Below are 13,232 nucleotides of genomic sequence, written 5' to 3' on the forward strand. Positions count from 1 at the left end.
TGGATGAGGATGATAAAGCCCTCTTGGTATTTGCCCAAACTAAACACCATCTTTCCTCTTCTTTCCAACCACCCTCCAGAGGTGGAGGTGGCTAATTGGTAATCCAATCAGGTCTCCTTGTTATGAGCATTGGTTCACTGCTGCAAATCATCTGGCTCCTGACAGATACCAAGGCAGTTTCCAAAAACCCTTCTGGCAATGTTCACTTTTTGGAAAAGGGATGTTGGCTCTGAGCAATAACCATCTTGCAAAGGGGAAAAAAAAAAATTGAAGTCAGAGGGTGATGAGTGTCAACCACCCAGGATCCCTGATGATGTGTATGCATGAGTCGTACAGCCATCAGGCCTCTTAATGAGGAAGATTAAAATCTGCACTTGTTTCCTGGGTGATGTCATGACTGCCTCAATAAAAAGAGCACGGACTCAGAGGCAGGAGATTTGAGTAACCCTGGCTGGTCCTCTGTATTTTCAGACGACTTTGGGTCCAGTCCTTCCTTGTGTCCAAGGCCCCTCATCCCATTGAAATAAAGGGATGGACTCTGCCACCTGCAGCTCTTGATTATTACTTCATGTTATGTGTTGTGTCTGTTGCTGTGGAAGTAGCCACTTAGTATTAATACATGGATTTCTAGAAACAGGAATGCATTCGTTCCAAATTCAGCATTGAAGAACTTCCATCACGACTTAGTCTGTCCCATGATATAAGCATAAAAATAACTTGGTTCTGAACTAAAGGAAGCAGGAGTTAGACAGGTGGAGGCCAGCGTCAGTGCCACCCAGCTGGTACAACAGCTGGAACGCAAACGCGATTCTGTTCATCTGCTGCACATTTGTCCACTCTCTTCCAAGAGAAGTAGCCCTCCTTCGGGCAAAGCAAAAGCCAGAAGCAAAAGGGGACATCTTCAAGTTACATATTGAAGTGTGTTATCACATTGTCAATATCCTGTTTCAGTCATTTTGGTGTCCCTGGCACTTAGCGCAGTCCCTGACACCAGTGTCACAGGGTCACAGCAAATGTTTACTGAAAAAATCTTTCAATGATTACCACACAAAAGAAAGAAAGAACGAGAGAGAGAAATGAAATCTATGCTGAATAAATCGAGACTTGCTCTGAGCAATAACCGTCTCGCATAAGGAAAAAAAAAAAATCTACTAACTCGTCCTACTCCCATGAACAGTGTTATTTAATCCTACTTGCCTCTCAAACCTAGAGACATCCACTGTGAGCTAGCTAGCTAATGAACAAATGAACCATCAGTCCGTCAGTCAGTCGCTGGCCTCTCTCTATCCCATCCTCCATATACTGCAGGCTGGTGGGCCTGCAGTCTTGATGGTGACTGGCTGGGGCCCAGGGTGGTGGACGAAACCCTTAAACCCACGTTTCCCACAAGCGCCCGTAGAACAGGTCCAGCTCTCTAAGAGTCTCTGCTAATGGGAAAGCCTTGTTGTTTTATTTTGAAAAGCAGTATACTGGAAAAAAAATTTCAATTCCTGCAAAGGATTTCCTCCAACCACACCAAATTCTTTGCAGCTGTTTATTCAAATTCATCTTGATCACCATCCCCATCCTGCTCTTCCAATCTCACCTCCCACTGTATTCAGGCCCACCCTTTTCTCATCTGTCCAATGACTCAAACATTCAGTCTCCCTTCTCTTATCTCCCAGCCTTGCCTAAACTGCCCTCAAATATTTAGAATTATTTTAAGTTCCAGAGGAAGGCTCATCATTTCTGGGATATTGTCCTAAATAAATCCTCCTCAACTCACTGAACTGCCCCAGTGTAGCCTCAGTCCATTTCTCTCTCTCAACCCCACTTTTTTGATTACTGCATTTATCTACATCTGTTTTTCCTTTGAGCTCCCAAATACATTAGAAGAGTCCTAGAGAACTTATCTTTATCATATGTCCAAGAAATGCATGTTGATTGACGCAATACCCCAGGTGCCACAAAGTTTTTGGAGATCATAGTTGTTGTTTTTTAATTAAAAAAAAAAAAAAAAACCTTGGGTAAAAGTGGGAATATGATCTGTCTGATCTTTCTGAAACTTTCAGACTCTGTCAACATCTATTTGGAAATAAATTCTTAAGCAATTAGATCATGATATCTTGCTTTCAGATAGCATAGGGAAATGAGTATAAACCTTCAGAAGAAGGAAAAAAAAGATGTGAAGACTTGAGCTGGAATTTGACCCTCTTGGTCATGTTGAGATATTGCTACACTGAGAAAATTCAAAGGCTTAAGAAAGGAAATTTTAACTTGGAAGGATACAAGTCAAAACATTGGATATTCACTTCAAGTTGCTTATCCTTGATTCAAGTCCTTCATTTATTCCCGTAGTCACAATGGCAGCAATAGAAGTTTTCTTTCAGAAGATCTTTAATTGAGTTCTTTATTGCAAGAAGTTCAATGATCTCTGTGCCCATGATTCAGTATGGGACTCCAAGCCCCATGCAAATGTAAAATTCTTCATTTCTTTCAGAGTTTTCAGTTAACACTTTCTTTTGTCCTAAATGGATTTTCACCCCCAAATCATGTCTTGGTTTTTGGCCATTTAATTAGCATCTTTCTCTCTTGCAGCTCTTTCTTGGTGTGGTGGTTTGAAAATATGTCTCCAAATTCTTTGACACTTGTTTCTTCAAAAAGGGGAGTCCAATTTTCCTCCCTTTGAGTGTGGGCTGGACATAGAGTCTCATTTCTGATAAACTGAAGTGATGGTGTGTGACTTCTGAGACATGAGCTACACATGAGAGGAGATGGTCATGCCCCAGTGAAACTTCCAGATGACTGTACCCCTGGTTGATACTGTACTGAAGCCTCACAAGAGACTGTACCAGAATCACAGCCTAAGAGTTTCCTAGATTCTCATAGCAACTGTGTGAGATATAATAAAGGCTTACTATATCACTAAATATAGTAAGTCACTAGATTTGGGGATAATTTGTTTTCATAATAGATTATATACTGGTGCCATGTCCTGATGGTCTGCAATTTGGTAAACAGAAAGAAGGGTCCAAGAATATCCCAGTTTCTCTCAAAACACTGATTATTTGAAGGCAAACATATGCAAAGTGGTTGACTTTCTCTGTGTTCTCCCCATTTGTCCTTTGTTATAAGGTTGGTTGTAGGGACTCATGGATAAAAGGATCCTTCCACATGGGTGGGATATTTGACAAAATGTTCTTTTCCCTGAGTAGCCTATCTCTTAGCAGCTATTGCTTTAGCAAAAATGCCTGGAGACTTGAAAGTGGAGAAGTCCATTAGATGAGACAGCATGAAGAAGAAGAAAGAACTCTGGACTAAATGTCCACAGTCTTGGGTTTTATCCGCAGCTCTATCACCCTGATTTCTGTGATCATTGCAAATGAATTCACTGCTTTGGCACTCAGCTTCTCTGTATGGAAAAAGAGGAACTGGAATTCAATCCAGTTCTCCCAGTGTATGTCCCATAGAAATTCAAGTCCTCAGAAGGTTAGCAGGCATTCTGTTTTTAAAAAAAAATTCTGAGACTAAATAAGTTGGAAACCAGTGGGCCAAAGTGAAGCAGATTCCTCCCTGCAGGAGCCTCTACTATGTTAATATGGGTTATGGCTCCTCAAGAGGAGAATATGCAGTGTTTCCCAAATTTATTTGACCATTGAATTCTTTCTTGTTTGAGTAAAGCGTCATGCACATCTAACTAGTTTTTGGAACACACTTTGGAAAATGCTAAACTGATGATTTCTAAGGTTCTTTCCAGGTATAATGCTATATGTTAGTAAATAACCCCATTTCCCAAGGAGACTCCCTCCATAAAGGAGTTCTGTTGTCTAAATCCTAAAGCAGGATATCAGCTATTCAGTAATTCATGATTGTTCTTGTTTTCATTTCCCAAACCTCAGTTCTGAATCCACAATCCTTCCATCTCCATGTAAAAAGGAAGGTGGAGGAAACCTGGGTGGTGATAAGGCCCTTTTGCCCAGTCAGTGTTTGTTAATAAGCAATCATGTTGGTGGATTTAGCAGATCTCAGATGTTGAAATAAAGGAAAACATGGTTGGATGTGGTTATTTGGCACCCAACAGTTCCTTCCAGGGCACCCTCCTATACTCCGGAGGCTGGCAGACTGAAAACCACGTTTCCCAGATAACCTTTGCAGTGAGGGAGGCTGAATGCAAATTGTGTGTGTGTATTAGTCGCTCAGTCATGTCTGAATCTTTGCAGCTCCATGGAATGTAGCTCACCAGGCTCCTCTGTCCCTGGAATTCTCCAGGCAAGAATACTGGAGTGGGTTGCCATTCTCTTCTGCAGGGAATCTTCCTGACCCAGGGGTCACACAGGTCTCCCACATTTCAGGCTGATTCTTTACCATCTGAGCCACCAGGGAAGCCCTGAATGCAAATTGCTGCTGCTGCTGCTAAGTCGCTTCAGTCGTGTCCAATTCCGTGCAACCCCATAGATGGCAGCCCACCAGGCTCCCCCAGTCCCTGGGATTCTCCAGGCAAATTAGGTTCTGCCAGATAGATGCACTTGCATGAGGCTTGAAGGGCAGAAATGAGGCAGAGGCACTTTGGCTACTTACTGCCAGCAAGCCAGCTGGTGAAGACTTGGTATCAAGAGGCAGCTGCTGCAGCAACTTTGGAAACACCAAGTTTTCTGTAGCAGCTTCGTTTCCTCTTAAAATACCTGGTGGTTTCTGTTCTCTACTGAGTCCTGACCCATATACTCTCCTCCCCTTGCAGAAATCATGGGCAGTTCCCGGGAGGCCGGGTGTGAGGCTAATTTGGGTCTGTCCCATGGACCACAGGGCAGTGATCACTGGGTTTGTTAGGACTTCAGAGAGAAGCGGAGTTCCTTGCCTCACCGCAGTGAACCCAGTGCAGCCTCAGCAGCCCACGCTGGACGGTGCTCTGCTGGCCACCTGCAGAGAGCCACTGAAAACCACTGGGCGGTCTCCTCTCCTTTGACAGAAACCTCTCATGCTTTCTCTAAGTACAAAGACTCCCCTCCCTTGTATTTGGCTGAAAATGTGATATTATCACCACTTTATGCCTTCCGGAGAAGAAAAATATTAAAAATAACAGTTCTTTCTGAATCTGCTGGAAATTCTCTTTTTTTAAGAAGAAATTCAATATGAAGTGTTGAAGAATACTTAATTCCTCTTTATTTTTTGCATATGTACTTATATGTTTCTTTCAGGGCCTGCGAGGCTGTAAATTCTACTCCCCTCCCAGTTTTTCATAGAACCTTAGGGTTGAGAGGGAATGTAGGCATTACGTTCATCAGCGTGTAAGTAGGGATGCATTTTATCAAACAGATTTTTCTGGGGATACCTATAGAGAAAACAGGTAGAAGCAGGGCTGCCTGGTTAAAGTGAGGATGGCCTGACTGTGCGCCCACCCCCACAACTTCTTCAGAGCCCAGCTAATTCTTTCCCTCCTAAATGATTCCTGGCTGTGGGGTCTGTGCAGAGTCACTAGAACTATGAGACCACAGTTGAAAACTCATTTTATGGAAGGGAAACGGAGGCCCAGAGAGCTATGGCGACTTGCTCAAAGTCGCACAGATTCTATGTGACAAATCTAAGGTTCAAGCCAAGATCTTCCTGCAACAACTTAGGCCAAAGGTCTTCTCCTTAAAACTTATTGCCTCTAGTTTCTAGGCTTTAAGGACTAGGTGAAGTCCCGTCTTCATTACACCACCTCACCTGACCATCAAAGCCCACACCGACTGCTACTATCTTAGGTTCTGCTGATTCTCACTACCTGGGTCTCTCGCCAGGCATTCCCTCACTTTTTTATCTTTTTCACTCTTTTTCTTCATTCTCCTCTGAGATTTAAAATTCCTGTAGATATCTCCCCCACATCTACTTCTGAATACACCAGAGAAAACCGTAGGTACTCCCAGAACACTATCCATAAATATTGATTAAAACCATGAGTAGCAAAGATTTTACCTGTTCCCCAATATATATTTTTCCATTATTCCTATTATTTTTAGAATCTCCTACCATGAAGTTGGCTTCCCTGGTGGCTCAGACAGTAAAACATCTGCCTGCAATGTGGGAGACCCAGGTTCGATCCCTGGGTTGGGAAGATTCCCTGGAGAAGGAAATGGCAACCCACTCCAACACCCTTGCCTGGAAAATTCCATGGACAGAGGAGCCTGGTAGAGTTGGACACGACTGAGTGAATTCACTTCACTTTCACCATGAAGTTTAATTGAACACATGGCTGCCTAGTTAGAAATTACATTTCCCAGCCTCCTTTGCAGCCAGGTATGACAGGTGTGGCGATGAAATGTGAACAGAAGTAATGTGTACAATTCTGGGTCATCTCCTTAAAAAGAAACCACTGCCCTCCTCCTTCTCTTCCTCCTCTTCTTCCTCTTCTTTCCCCTTGGACTTGGTTGTAGTGGTGAAGGAACTTCAAACATGTGGAAAAGGGCAGTGCTCTAGGGGATGATGAAGCCAAAAGATATAAGGAACCACAATGCCCAGATAACTTCGTGGAACAGTGCCACCCCAGTCTACCCACCTCCCTCAGGACTCTTATCTGAAACAAAAAAAATGTTTATCTTGTTGAACCTCTTTGTTATAGCAGCTTGCATGTGTGCTCAGTCATGTCCTAGTCTTTGCAACCCCATGGACTGTAGCCCGCCAGGCTCATCCATCCATGGAATTTCCCAGGCAAGCATACTGGAGTGGGTTGCCATTTGCTCCTCCCAGGGATCTTCCCAACCAGGGATCGAACAAACATCTCTTGCATCTCCTGCATTGGCAGGCAGATTCTTTACCACTGTGCCACCTGGGGAGCCTACAGCAGTTCACTACCTTCCCTAATATAATGCAACTATGACAATACCCACCATCCTAGTTTGCTTTGCTTTGTGATAACCAAACCAGATCATACATACAGTACATCTTGTAAAATATTAAGTAAAATTTCAATATAAAATGTCATTGGACCTAAAACAGAAAAGACACATTACATTGTGCCTGACTCCTCTATCAATGGACAGGATGCCTACCATGTTCAAGGGATGGAAAAGGATGTTAATACCAAGAGCAGACATCCTCAGGCATCTATGTCATCTCATTCCATCATCCCAATAATCCGATGAAGGGAGTATTTTCATTCACATCACAGGTGAGGAAACTGAAAGACAAGGTTAACCCCCTTGTGCACATTAATCACCCCTGGGGAACAGCTCAGCATAATTGTTCCTAGGCCCATCTGCTCCAGAAACGGTGCTCTTCTCTTCCCACTGCCCAGGGCTCAGCACCAGGCCTTGTGGCTGCTGCCTTCAAAGACCTCGCAGCCCACATGAAAACAGATTCACACGCAACTGACTCTCCCACAAGGCAGAATGAGGTGAGCATTGTAACAGAGGCCTAAACAACAGAATGCAGGGGCCTTGGTGGAAGGTGTGATGGATTCTAACCTGGGGGATGAGAAAGGATTTTTGCAGAGGAATTCCCATTTGCACTGACCTTTAAGAAACTGGTAGAAGTAGATAAACAAAGAAGAAAGACATGACCCAGTGAGGGACCAGCATGAACCAAAGAGATAGGAAAGCAGAGTCCATGCGGGAAATGATGAGTGGCCTGTAAGAAGGCTCTGTGGGGCAGGGGTAGGGGGTTCACGCAGGGATATGAGGCTGAAAGGTAGGCCAAGACCAGGCCAGGGAAGGCCTTGTGCACCAGAAAAGAGCTGAAATGCTGCTTTTTAGGCAACAAGAAACTACAGATGCCTGAGGAGGGATGTCAGGAACAGGGGTGCCAGCAGCAGGCAGGAGAAAAAGCCAAGTGCTCAGACGACTACAGAGCCATCCAGACAGCAGCTGCCAGGGGCGTGGATGGCAGGCAATGGGCAGACATAGCAGACGTGGCCCCTCAGGGCCACCAGCCGCATATGGGGAGGGTCACTGGCACATTGAATCTGAGCAGCCAGTGACAAGCCTGTGTGTAGAGTCTCTTCACAAAATTGGCTACAATTCTCATCTCCCAGGTGGCACTAGTGGTAAAATACCTGCCTGCTAATTCAGGAGACTTCAAAGACTTGGATTTGATCCCCAGGTTGGGAAGAGCCCCTGGAGGAGGGCATGGCAACCCACGCCAGTACTCTTGCCTGGAGAATCCCCTTGGACAGAGACACCTAGTGAGAAACAAGTCCATGGGGTTATAAAGAGTCAGACACGACTGAAGCGACTTAGCACATCCTCATCTCCAATTATCTACTCAAACTACCATGTTCTGTTTTCACTTTCAGTTAAAAGGATTACTTTGGGCTTGGGGGGGATGCACATGCATCTTGTGTGCTATAATTAAGGTAAAACAAAAATCAAGACCTTGGAGCCCGAGTCTCCCCACGGGGGCACACACAGACCACAGTCCTTTCCCGTGTGGCCCTCAGTTCCCACAGCTTCCTTGATTTAAAGTCAAACTCCCACCAACACACATAAAAAATAAATTCCACAGTAAAAATAAACTGCCTCTCCACTTGTCATGCACCGTGGCTGTTTTGAGGCGTGTGTGCTCTTGGGGAACTGGTTGAGCATCCCTACAGAAGACTGTGGTAAATAACAAGAGTTCTAAGGAAAGCCCTGATCACAGATTCCCTGGAGCTGTGAGTGAGGAAGGGGCAAGCCGTGATGGAGAGTGTTTGTATAACCCTCCTGCACCCTCTCACCCTGACACACATTGAGCTTTCTCTTTCATGATTGTTTTAGCCTCTTTTTCCCTTCCAACCACCGACCACTCAATTCTTTGAGGGAAAATTAACATTCATTATGCAATTTATCTCTCTCCTTTTAATCCAGCGTGCCTGTCTCCAAGGTCCCTACTCAATAATTAATGTTTGTTCTCATTTCCCATTCTCCAGAGCATCTATTCTTGAACTGTAGGGTCAACAATTAACACTAATTATGGCTTTTTCTCTCTCCAGTGTTGCCTCTCAGAATCCCAAGTTGCCCTGCTCAGCCTAGGATATGTGCATGCTTGTGGCTGCATGCGTGCAATGACGGGGTGGGAAAGCGCCAAGGAGCAGGCTTTTCCAAGCCCCACCATGGTTTAGCAAATCAGCAAAACCAAACATTCTCTTCTGGCAGTGTCTCTGGTATATGTATTATCAGTAATGAGATGATGAAGCATATAAATACAAATATGTATAGGGAAATGAGTGGGGGCGGGGGAGTTAGATAGGTCTCAAAATCTCTTTCAGATGTGTTTGATTCTCTATGACCTTCTTCCTCCCTGTTTCTATCTTTCTGTTATCTCACACCTTTGTCTCTCTGACAAAGAGACACACACACACACTTCTCATTAAAAGACCCGTTTCCGATCCACTCAGCTGATCTCCTTGCTATCCGTTACCTCTGCCCTAACTGCCTTTCTCTGGCCAGTTATCCTAACCCTCTTCAGCCATTGTTTTAACTAGCTTTCATTTTGACTGACAAGGGCAGCTAGGAGAATATTTCTCATCCAGAGTGACTCTGAAGAGATTGCAAAAAAAAATTCATCAGGGCTGTACAAAAGCCTGTCTTGTCTTTCTGGCTGGGATCAGATGGGCTAGAAGCCCTCCTGTCTCCCTGGTCCAACCCTTGAATTTGGCTACAGCTGGAGGCGGGGGCTCCTCACGCCTGTCTGTCATGCCCCCATCGCTGTCTGCACTGGGGCCCCCACGGCACATCTGCTGTTCAGATCTGGGCATCTCCTCACAGCGTGTGTCAGGAGTTAACTGTTTCATGTTCTTGTTCTGTTGCAGGTTCGCCTCTCCGAATTTACACGTCACAGTACCTACAGCGTTTCACCCCCAACACCTCAAATAAAAATATTATTATTTCTTCCATGCTTTTTAAATCCTAGATCAGCCTTCCCTCAGTGATGGCATCTAAGGGTTTTCAAAACTATTTAATTCATTAGGAGACCTAGACATCAAGCCATCCCACTGTATTTTCCCCTGTCTTGGGGTAAGGAAAATAGCTTTTTTGCAAGATTTTTTTCATAGACTTAGGTAAAACCCTTATTGTTTTTCAGCCTATGAATCTGTCAGTTCAAATGCCGGCCACAGAGAGGAGGAATCTAGTATTCAACATCTACTAAAAGGTAAGATTTTCCCCTAAAGAGTCACTTCTACTCCTCTGTGTTATTGCACTCATATACATTTTATTTCATACCCAGGCCTCCAGAAGCACACAGTTTCTCCTCAAATATAGCAGTAAGTAGGAAATAATATTCCTTTCATAGAAAGTCTGAGAAATACAGCATCCTCTAGAGTTACTCATGGGCAGTCTTGGTGCTGTGGTCTGAGTGTAAATATTAGGGGAGAAGAAAAGTCAGACCAAATGCCTGTGCTGAGCTGGCTCCCAAAGGAGAATTTGCACACATGTCCTGTAGGTTTCGCAGACCAAACGCTGCACAGTTCACGTTATAACAAGGTGAGTATAGCCTCCCAGGGTTGGGCACGGTTCAAATTTCACATCCACAAACTAAAAAACTATCCGGAAAAGGTTCTCCGGCTTGTGTTCTAAATGCAGGAGTGAGGTCAGTTCTGCCTCTTCCATGCTTCCTTTTCGATTTCGTTTCCCCCATGGAGAAATAAGCAAAAACTGGGGGTGTAGGTCTGACTTTGAAGCTCATCTTCCAGCTGCTGCGACTGCTGCTTCTGCTTCAAACTAGGGGGAAGGATGATTATGTAAAGATTTTTCTCTCACTCCTAAAAATAGTCTTTGATTAATAGAGAAATGTGTGTGGTCTTCCTCACTGCTTATTTTGGGACAGGCAGGGATGAATCCTGCATGAGAGACCTGCTATAGCAACAGGAAGCGAGGCCACAGACAGAGGGCTGGAGCCAGATGGGTGGAGGGCACTGGTTTTGCTAGAGACGGCAAAATTTGAAGGAGAAAAGCACTGTCACATGCTTGCCAATGTCAAAATAAGTAAGCAGAGGAACACCAGAGAGCCCGGCATTAGTCCTCTCGCCATTCTCCTTGGGGGGACATCCTGATCATGGTGGGAAGAGTGCCAGGGCCAGTTCTGTTCATTCTCACTTGCTGGGCTGGAATTGGGCCAAAGCAGCTCTTCAGGAGCCCTCCAGGGCAAGATGAGGACGATGAAGATGATAACTACCATGGCTGTCTATCTTCCACACGCCGAACACTGTGATGAATGTTTCACATTCATTAGACCACTTCATCCTCAGAGCAATGATAAGAGGTAAATTCCAACATTGTCCTCACTTTTCATCTAAGACAAGGTGGCTCAGAGAGGTGAAGTGACTAGCCCAAGGTCATACACCTAACTGGTGAAGCTGGAATCTGAACCATAGGAACCTGTATTTTTAAGACTATGCATGGTTAGTGGTGACGTCAATCTAAACAGGCATGTTTCCCAGACTTACAGGTACAGAGAACAGACTTGTGCTTGCCAAGGGGGAGCAGGGGTGGGAAAGAAGGATTGGGAGTTTGGGATCAGCAGAGGGAAGCTATTGTATAGAGAGTGAATAAACAACAAGGTCCTACTGTATAGCACAGGGAGAAACCCTGTATAATCTATGAGAAACCGCAATACAAAAGAATATTGTGTATGTATATATATATAAACACACATATACAATCACTTTATTGTAAGGTGGAAATTAACACAACATTGTAAATCAACTATACTTAAATAAAATGTAAAATAGAATAGACAGGTATGTTTCCACCTAACATACAAGAGTTTAGGAAGTTCCTGACTTAATAATGACTCACACTAATAAATGATTTCTGTTGCACATCCTTTTCACCTTTCAATGACCGTTACTCAGCATCAGACACTTTTTTGTGGATAACACCAAAAATGATTTACAACTTTTAGAGATATGGAAAGAAGTTGAAACAAAGTCAGAACAGTTTGGAAGAACCAAACTCCCAAGATAGATTATCAAGCCAGATAAGCCTGTTTACAGGGTAGCTCTCCAGATCAAAAATATTCTTCCTAATAAGGCTGAAAATGGTACAGTTTCACTTCATACTACTGTTAAAATCTCACTAATAATAGATTCACTTCGAATTCTGAAGTAGTCTCTTGAAAGGTTGATACTTCTGAGAAGCTAACAGTCATTCACACTTTAGTAAAAATGTGTTTAATCAGGTAACTGTCCTCTCACAACCTGGTAAGAACAGCTGCCCTGAGGGACTAAAAATTCTGATGAGATGGAAACAAGGTTGGAGAATTTGGGAATAAGTGGAGCTTTAAGAGTTGAAACATTCCTGGTAGTTGTGGTACATTGGAGGGCTTGGATGAATAGGAAAATATTAGCTAAATGGAAGAAGAGATTCAAAAAGAAAAGTATAGGAAGGGAAATGGTAAAGTGCCAAAGACAAACCTGAGCTATTTCAGAACAGCCCCATGGCAAGCTTTGTATCCAGAGGAAGGAAAGAAAACTTTTAATTCCTTCTCTTCTCTATTGCTAGTAACTGAAAGACCTTAGGCTAATGCAAATCTCTTTCTCATTTCCAAGCTTTTGAACACACCGTTCCCTTTGCCTGGAGCATAATTCCTCATCTCCTTCTGTCCCCTGACATTTGTTTAACTGTGGCAAAATACACATGAAATAAAATTTGCCATCTTAACAATTTTTAAGTGTACAGTTCAGTAGTGTTCAGTAGATTCACATTGTTGTGTAACCAGTCTCCAGAACGCTTTTTATCTTGCAAAACTGAAAGTCTATCCCTATTAAATGACAACTCCCATTCCGATGGGCCTACCCATAGAAGCACAGAGTACCTGCTTTGGGGCTTAGAATAGAGGCAACTTATTTGTTCCCTCGATTTGCTCAAAGACCTTAACAAAAAATTCTTACATCTCTTTAAGCCTAACACTGCCCATTTGTTTTTAAGGAAAGGGATGTAACGCTACTCTGAATATACCAGATACCCGCTGGGATTGAGTTTAAAGAGCAATTTAAAACATCTATTTATTGGAATCTATAGAGCTTTAACAACTTTTTGTTTTGTTGTCCATTTGGTTTTAAGGAATAGTTTTTATGATAATTGTTCCACATATAGATGTAGTTTTGATGTGTTTGTGGGAGAAGGTAAGCTCCATGTCCTTCTTTTCTGCCATCTAGATCTCCGCCCCAAGGAATATTTTCAGATAAAAATGATAAGATTTTTAAAAATTATATAGATGACAGACTTCAGGTATTTGTGTACTTGAAGGACAGTTTTGACTATTTGCAAATGACTTCAGAAGTCAAGGACACATACAATCTA

The 13,232-nt window shown here is 43.4% G+C and overlaps 1 protein-coding gene across 2 annotated transcripts in view; it reads left to right on the top strand.

Annotated features, from left to right (window-relative positions):
* KIAA2012 (KIAA2012 ortholog) overlaps positions 1 to 13,232 on the top strand; it is a 133,141-nt gene that overhangs the window by 38,582 nt on the left and 81,327 nt on the right. For both annotated transcript variants that reach the window (XM_069577997.1, XM_069577998.1), the window contains one exon: positions 10,012 to 10,080. In XM_069577997.1, the coding sequence (XP_069434098.1) occupies positions 10,012 to 10,080 (69 nt within the window). The remainder of the gene's footprint in view (positions 1 to 10,011; positions 10,081 to 13,232) is intronic.

This window comes from Ovis canadensis, chromosome 2 (assembly GCF_042477335.2).
Source record: "Ovis canadensis isolate MfBH-ARS-UI-01 breed Bighorn chromosome 2, ARS-UI_OviCan_v2, whole genome shotgun sequence".
NCBI lineage: Eukaryota > Metazoa > Chordata > Mammalia > Artiodactyla > Bovidae > Ovis > Ovis canadensis.